This window comes from Mugil cephalus, chromosome 8, assembly GCF_022458985.1.
Source record: "Mugil cephalus isolate CIBA_MC_2020 chromosome 8, CIBA_Mcephalus_1.1, whole genome shotgun sequence".
NCBI lineage: Eukaryota > Metazoa > Chordata > Actinopteri > Mugiliformes > Mugilidae > Mugil > Mugil cephalus.
In genome coordinates, this window is record NC_061777.1 from 23004112 (window position 1) to 23013198 (window position 9087).

General features: G+C 40.2%; 1 protein-coding gene across 1 annotated transcript; it reads right to left on the reverse strand.

The window, feature by feature from the left end:
- Positions 1–12: 12 nt before the first annotated feature.
- anapc7 (anaphase promoting complex subunit 7) lies at positions 13–6074 on the reverse strand. The gene is made up of 11 exons (XM_047592519.1): positions 5873–6074; positions 5050–5236; positions 4034–4153; positions 3525–3636; positions 3265–3418; positions 3036–3178; positions 2819–2936; positions 2526–2722; positions 2198–2422; positions 1950–2100; positions 13–964 (listed from the first exon to the last, which is right to left on the reverse strand). The coding sequence occupies exons 1-11, from the start codon at positions 5971–5973 to the stop codon at positions 775–777; spliced, it is 1698 nt and encodes a 565-aa protein (XP_047448475.1). The 5' UTR covers positions 5974–6074; the 3' UTR covers positions 13–774.
- Positions 6075–9087: the final 3013 nt, after the last annotated feature.

Here is a 9087-nt window from a genome sequence, read left to right on the forward strand (position 1 = left end):
ATAAGCGTCCAATGAGAGTGTTTAGTAGCTTTTATTTACATTTGAAAAATATGTACAAAATACTATAAACATTTATCTTGAAATGGACACACATTTGTTTTTTTTATACATAGAAAGGCAGATGCAACAAACACAAAATAAAGACACAAATAAGTTGATACATTTTATGAAGCTGCAGAAATATGGAGCATGTTTAGACACTCAGTAACACTTTAAAAGGTAAAGTTCCTGCAATACTCACCTTTACTGTGACACTTTGAGGACAGAGACATCAACCTGTGAGCCAGCCTGGCCACAGGTGATGATGTTCAGCTGCTTCAGTGCTTATTTATTTGCATTCACCTCAGTAAAGAGCCCAAAGCTCATTTTAAATGCTCACTCTAAATACTCCGTTTAAGGTTAAGTTGAGTTTCTCACTGCCTGGAAGCAGACAAGTGTTATTTTTCCCAAAATCTCCCACTACAGAATGAGCTTCAGGTGTTATATGAGAGCAGCTGTGTATACAAGGAAGTGGCCCTGAAGTCAAAATAAACAGGCATCAGGTCAAAAATGGCAGCATTTCAATAAAATGGCTTCCTTCATCCCAGGGTGCAGCCATTAATCTTGAGTTCCACGTCAAAGCTGCAACATCTTTTAGTCACTTGGTGTTAACCTCATATATGGAGCAGCACAGCCTTCAGAAGCCGTTAGACGACCCTGATGGCTGAAGGCTTCCCACAGGCTGCGGTGTGTTAGAAGGCGTTAATGACCGAGCACCCTGGAAGTGACTCGGGGTCACTGCATACCAAACCACTGTTCCTGATCAGCCCACTGGGCTGCTTCACTGTCACTGCCCTCCAGATCTCCGTCCTCTCCGCTTCCCTCCATGTCGTCTCCATCCAGCTCTACGGTGGCGTCTGTGGGACTCTCCTCCTTCTCCATCTTCTGCATTCCTTCTAAAGACTTCTGGTCGTTGGGGTCCAAACTTAGACGAGAAAAACACAATTTGGTGCTTTAGTATTTACCCAGCATAGCTGTGTAAAATTTACCCTACACCGTAGCCTGGCGCACATCTAGCTACAACACAGATCAGAGGGCTCCCACTGTTTCCCAAGTCCTGACATCCTATGTTACTGTTGCTAGGAGAGAGAAACAGTAGCCATGCAGGAGTCTGGAATGGTATCAGCTGATCCAGGCATTTTTAAAAAGAATGAATCTTTTGAAGTTATTTGTTTCTGGTCTGTCATTAACCAAAACCACTTTCATTTAGGGTCAAAGCTTCTACTTCTGTACTTCTAGTGTAAGAACAACAACCAAATTCATTGTGACTAAATACGTCGTTTTTGTGGAAGAACTTTACTCTAGAAAATGAAGTTAATCAGACAGAAATTGTAGATGTTTCGTGTTTTGGTGTTTACAACAATATAGAATATGCTGAGTGAGTCCACCCAGGCAAAGGCTGCACTAAAACAACAAAAACACCAAACACTGTGTATAAAAGAACAGAAATGATTCCTGGGAACAGAGTTCATGGTGTTAGATGAACAGTCCAATTCTGGAGCAGAGAACACAGGTTCTCAGTCTGTTGAAGCTTCTGGAGCCAAAGAGCTTTGACAGCCCTGTTTATTGGACTTAATACAGTCACACCATGCACACGTGATCAAGAAAAGCCTTTATGAATCTCCAGTGGAGGAAACTTTGTTTATTTAATATTGAACTGGGACTCAGATGGGCCTGCTTGTTTAGGAAAGGAGCACGTGTCTAAGTAACATCCAAATAAATGCCAGGGCCAAAGGTTTCCCAGCAGAACGTTGAACTGTACCAAGGTATCCACTCCACCTGTCAGTGGTTTTAATGTTGCAGCTGATTGGTGTAAGAATTAATGCCCTCACAAATGCAGACCACTTGTTTATAAACCAGAGGGGGAATATTTTCTTTTATGGCATTCTCCAAGATGGATCTGTATTTACCTTAAGGCTATGCTGTATTGGTCCATGGCCTCCTGGAAATCGTTGACAGCCACCAGGAAGTCTCCCAGCATTCTGTGCAGCACACAGTCACTTTGATTGGCCAAGGCGTTGCGCAGCAGAGCTATCCCTTCCTCATGTTTCTGTTCCCGGCCTTCAAAATAAATAAAAACAAAGAACAATTTATTGGTTTCAACATGTAATCAAAGCACACACACATCTTAATGCCTTAGTAACTTAGTTGTACACACTGAGCAGTTCAGCCTTTTTAACCACAGCCTTGGTGTAGTCAGGTCTCTGGGCCAGAGCTTTGTCCAGCAGTGTTTTGGCTTTCTCTTGAGTAACAGGATCCTCCAGACACACTGTAGCAAGTATAGTCAGAGTCTGCGCATTGGCCCCCAGGGTCTTATAGATGTTGTTTGCCATCCCCATGGCCTCTCGAATCCCATTAGATGCCAGGTAACAGTCGATCAGACCTGGAACCATTGGTAAAATGATTTAAGGCAAGTAGAGCAGAACGTAACTATGTCTGAAGACATGGACACAAACAGAGAAACATATTTATTAAAGCAGACATACCTTCATAGCAGTCGAGACGGCAGGGCGCCAAGCGCATGGCCTCTCTGAAATGGATGATGGCTTCCTGGACTCTACCCATGTTTCTCAGTGCTGCCCCCTTCAGGAGGAGAGCCTGCACACTGTTGCTGTTCAGCTGGATGGCTTTGGCCCCAAGATACAGGGCCCTGGAGTACCGCTTGCTATAAAAGCTATGACAACTGAGGAAAACACATATTCAAAGGATTGTGAACCTTGAAGACAACAATGTTTCATGTCTCACTATCTATAGGAAAGGACATCCGTCTGAGACTCACCCAGAGATCACCCAGGGTTCAGCGTGCTGGTCCGATATATTAAATAGCCGTCCTCCCAGGACTTCTACATCCTCCAGGTGTCCCTCACGAGCCATCAGGTAGCCATACACATCCATTCCTGCAAGTGCACACAACAATTATAATACCTACACAACAAAAAGTCCTTCTATCTCTGCAAGATACCAGGTTAAATGACTTCTCTGGTCCTGGGACTCACCTTTGATGAGGTATGGGTCCAACATCTGGGCTTGCTCAAATTTGAGAATGGCATTTTTGGTATCACCTGCCCTGAAATAGACATCTGCCAGGCTCACCAGGAGGTCCACGTTGTCCCGCAAGAGAGATTTCTTCTCCAGAGAGCTAAAAACACAGTGTTCACACAAAGTCACAACAGAAATAAGAGGAATATCCAAGGCCTTTGTAGAAGGCATTAGTATTCTGCTCACCAAATGGTGTTAATAGCTCTCTGGTTGTCCCCCGCATGTATGAAGGCGTACGCTTTGATCCACACAGAGAGCCAGTCGAGGTTGGGGATGCTCTGAATCACATCCATAGTCATTGATGCCACTTCGGCTCCTTTAACTGACAGAGAGAGAAGGCCTGGGGGAAAAATGTAAAGCAAAACTTCTGTAAGAGTTTGTGTCAAAAAAAAAAATGTGAAAAAGTTTTTAGGGATTACAAAGACATGACTCTTCATCATGCTTACCAATTATTGCATCCAAGGCAAGGGGACACTGTCTGAGCACCTCTTTGTAGCTCGTCACAGCAGAACGTTCCTGACCAGCTTTCCTGTACAGGTTAGCTAGCATCATGTTGATCTAAGGCAACACAGAATAACAGAAAACATTTAATTATTATTATAATGTATGACACTAATGCTGTAAAAAGAGGCTGAAGGATTCTGTGTTAATGTTTTGCTTTATGTTTCACTCCATTTCTAATTATTTGTCTATAAATAAAACTCAACTTAAGGCAGCATCTATAAAAGTATAACTTGCTACATCAGTGTTATTTTTAGAAATAACAACTACTTAATTATGATGACCCCCAACCTAGGATTAGTAATTACTATTATTAGTCAACCGTTTGCTGTGCTTCATTGTAGACAAAACACAGATGTCTCACTTTTGATACAAATGCACAAGATGTAACTCTGGTTGATGTGTATTTAACAAAGCACAAGAGGCATGAGGAAGACTGAGAGCAGTGGCCTACCTTAGGAGTCCTTTGTCTGGATGGGATCCCATCGAGCACCGCGATGGCATCTTTATCCAACTTCAAAATGGTGTAGCATTCAGCTATCTTGTACTTTACCTCAATTTCTGATGGCAAACTCTGAAAAACAACATTGAGTGTAAATGCACGCCCTCCTTTTACTATTAACGGCAATATACCAAGTCTATTCTGTAGCTTTTTTTTTTATCAAGAATGGGTGATGCATGGCATCGTACAATATGTATTATTTAAACCATGTTTCAACTTTTAAATGATGGCCAAACATATGTCGGAAACACTGTTTCAGAGGTTTGCATAAACCTTAGACAAACACGTTTTCCTTAATTCCTGACATTTAATCCAAGTAACCACTCACTGTATTTGGTCACCCCAAACTGGGTTTGCAATTTTGGTTTAAGAGTGTGAATAAAAGTCCAATGGGTCAGAAGACGGCATATCATACTGTTTCAATGTTAGTCCAATCCTCCCGACAGAACTGGAGTTACTGAGTTAGGTTTCTGGGCCTACTTCTCACTGATGCTACCACTCCCTGTGCTTTCCTGCTGAGGTGGGATTTTTCAGTTTGTAAGCCTCTCTGCTTTTCCTCCACTTATAATGATGGTGATTGCAGCCGAGCAGTTGAATATTTATTTCATCAGACCATCGGACACTTCTTAAAAAGTAAGATCTTTGTCCCTGTGTGCATGTGCATATCGTAGTCTGACATTTCATAGTGAGGTTTTGGAGCTCTGCTGATGTAGGGCTCGTTTTACTGTGGATATTTTTGTAGTCATTTTCAGGCATTTGGAAAATGCTCCCAAAGATGAACCAGAATAGTGGAGGTCCACAATTTGGACTTAATTTGGACACAGGTTTGCTTAAAACTCATCCAAAGGTGTGACTCCAATTGAAATTAACCAATGAGATGCTTCAATGTGTAATATATAATAGATCACAATAAAAACTAACATGTTGTTCTGCAGGAAACCTGGCTGAGGATTTAAGCTGAAACATACCTGTGCCTGTATGTTAGATGTGGCTCCACCAGCAGAAGTACGCACTTTAGATGTTTTGCTGAGCACCTTCTTCTGCTGCAGGGCCATACTGTACTTGCAGGCAGCATTTCGATATTCCTTATCGTGAAAGATGGCATCAGCGTGGTAAACCAACAGCTGGTACTTCTGGGCTGGAGAGAACAGCTCCCTAACATGGAAAGACAAAAAATATTCAAGTCACAAGTATGACATTTCAATAAGGTTGTTATAATCGCAGAAAATCTGATTTGTAAAAATGTACACATCCAACCAAACTAATTTAGTATAAAATATAAAAGCATCAACACCAACAAAGAAACTGTCAAATTATAATCCAAGAATTAGAGGCATCCATCTTCCAACGTTTCACATAAACAGAACAAAAACCTTACACGAACAATGACAAGTGTTATCTATCTAGCCTTTGTTTCTAAAAACCACCCTAACTATGATTATCAATACTATGAACGGGGACACTGAAACAAATTATAAATACAGGTGAAAAATGATTCCACACAATACTACTACATGCTAACAGTTAGCCTCACGGATTTATACACGGGTTTCTACAGCGGCTATTTTTCGGAAAGGAACGCACCTTGTGTTTGCTTTATAATTAATTTATTAAACCACTACTAACGCAGCTCTTTGGACTCAGTCCGTAAGACAATGTGTTACGGTTCCAGCTACTAATGTTAGCTGTTGTTGACCTGATAGCTTTGGGGTATCACCGTCATAGTCATAACACCGGTGAAGCGACCCACTCTTCAGGAAATAGACGGTGCTCGTTTGGACAGTTACTTACGGATTGTTATTACTCATCGTCAGCAACAAACTGCTCAATATCCGGACATTAGAATGAAGACCAGCGGCGGCCATTTCCCGAACATGATCTATTGCATTCATTTTCGATTGTTTTGGTGGGTTGATTTTGGTTTGTGTCTCAGGTCAAAAGTTTGGGTTTGTAAACAGCTAACGTCGACTAGCATCTGCTGTATTAAATATGGCGCCGCAGACCCTTCCTTCCGCGTACCGCTGCTTTCAAGTGCTCTTCACGAGCACGTATTTTCAAATACCGCTCTTGTAAATACGACATCCAGGGAATCTTTCACCTTGCCAAAATAAATGCAGCAGTTTTATGGATTTCATTCTTCTTAGGAGAAATGTCGACTAAGATTTAATTAAGTAAGTTGATAAAATAAGCCTTTGATATTCACAATCGCAACAAAGTGAAGTTGCCAATGCTCACATATTCCCGAAAGCATTGAACGCATCTTTTGCTGCACCCGTATTTTTAATTTAGTATTGCATGAAGTTACAGACTTTCATTTTCATTTGTTAAACGATTCTATATCACTATATTTTCCTTAAAAAGCTTTCCAATTACATTTTTTAAATCAGGGTTCTGTGGGGGCCATGCCATCATTTCCAGGACTTCTTGATCAATCATACGTCTCTCTGATTGCACTTCATGATGGATAGGTATTTCTCAGCATTGAAGACACCATTTATCCTGACCAAATCCCCAAATCCATTTGCAGAAATGCAGCCCCAAACTGGCAAGGAACCTCCTCCATGCTTCTCTGTTGCCTGCAGACACTCATTATTGTATTTCTCTCCAGCCCTTCAGTGAACAAACTGCCTTCTGCTGCGCACCCCAGTTCCTATGTTTTGGTGCATAGTGGAGTCTCTTGGCTCACTTGTTTCCATATCAGGGTTATGTATTTTTGGCTGCAACTCTTCAGTGAAGACCACTTCTGTCCAGACTTCTTCAGACGGTAGATGAGTGTACCTGGGTCCCACTGGTTTCTACCAGTTCTGAACTGATGGCTCTGCTGAACATCTTCAGATTTTGAAGGGAAATAAGCTTGATGTGTTTTTCATCTGCTGCACTAAGTTTCCTTGGTGGACCACTTCATCTATGATCCTACAAAATCCCTGACTTTGTACAAGTGTACCTATAAGGATTGATGCTGGTTGAAGGCAAATGATAGTAACATCAAATATTGATGTGATTTATATATATATATATATATATATATATATATATATTTTGTTCACTTACTTTGCATTTTCCAAATTGATAAAATAAACATCATCATACAGCATTTTTGTCCAAACCTGCACAATACTAAGGAGTGATAGTGGGTCCTGAAGCCAGACCAGTTGAGAACCACTAAAGAAGAGCACTGAAAAGTATAGAGTACCTATAACTGATGTAACTGTGTGTATTGTTGGTGATGTTTCTTTTGCTGCTGTATTAACTAATTTAATTGGTATTATGCATTTGTTAGCCCATACACCAAATTTTGCCACCAGCCACCAGTGTCTGTATTCTTATTCCCCCAGCCTCCCCGTCCCTCATCCCACACCTAAATCAGGATCAGTATCCTCATACCACCACTTCCCTTGCCAGAAGAGAGATAGCTCAGACACAAATGATGTATTTTGAGCTGATCTGTTTTTCTTTAACTGCTGCTATAGAGTGCTGTGTCACTGTGCATCTACTGTTTTCCTCCCATACGTTAAGTTTATAAAATGACTATAAAACTGAAAACAGAGAGCTTTCAATACATTGTACACATAATAACTGTCTGCAACATTATTACTTCCTTGTAGAATTTAGTGTGAGAACTGAATTTATTTTACCCTTCAGGTCTGAATTTTCCTGTCATTTGATTTCTTAGCCCAGAAGAGATTAATTTAATCCCCTTTCATTAAACTTCAAACACAGTTATTCCACACATGGAATAAAATGAGCAGCTAAATTTGTTGAGATTTAGTTAAATTACCTGAATTCCCCTCAGTCACATTTGAAAGGCAAAAATGGTAACTATGTTAGACCTAATGAACACAGATCCTCATATTATTATTATCATTATTTTTCTCTGACCCTGGTTGAGATGTTCCTCAGTAGAACTGAGAGGTTCCACCATTGCCACAATAAATTCAATACACAAACTCTACAACAGACAAATAAGAAGAAGCAGCTTTCAGCATTTACTCCACGCTTTCTGAAAAACAAAGATTTCCAGTGACGACTTTTTTGTGACAACCGACCAACAACAGAGACCAACAAAATCCATTTCACGTGAGACTTTATTTTAGTCATTTATAAACAACACAGGGTTGGACAGTATTTGAACTCTGAGACAGTCAGCACAGCTGAAATGAATTTACTGTAAATCGAGTCATTGTTGAAGGATGATATGTGCCAGAGTGAATTTGATGTGACTCTGTCTGAGCATATTAGCAGGTTTGAGGGGAAACATGTCATTTATATAATTATCATATAATGCTAATTTGTGCCAGGATAGTGAGCTTTACAAGTTCATTATATTGCACTGTAGTCCACTAATAAATAATCAATAATATAATAATTTAATAGTGGAAAATGAGACACAGTTTCAATATTTACTACTCACTGCATTCCAGTCCATCATATTTAAAGACCACCTTCCACAACATGTGTTTTAAAAGTAATAAAGTCTCTCATAGAAAATATCTGAGTATATTCTCATACACTATAGTCACTTGAGTGAGTAGTCTAAAGTCAAATGTGTGTTATTATGGACTAAAGAATGAAATATAAAAATATCAAAAAAAAAATATATAAAAAGCTATATTACAACAAACAAGGCAGTGTTCAAGTAAGAAAGTGGGTATACTTTTAAATATAAATGTATGTATATGTTCACACATCTCAGGTTGGCAGGGAGATGCAGACAGTGCAAAAACTGCAGGTATATAAAAGAAATATAGCTATATGCACATGTAGTTAGGTTTGTAATCACATTTAACTTTAAAATTTCATTTTTGTGTCCTCACAGATATAAAACTGGCAGACCTCGCCCTTACACCCTGCAGCATGGTGGAGTGATTAAGCAGCACCAGTGAGAAACAGTGAGTTGTCCAAAGACAGCCACAACAGAAAAGCCTGATAGGCTCTTGATGATTAAGAGTCACAGAGTAAGGACGTCTACCCGCCACTTACCAAGTCTGAAGAACCAAAACCTCGGC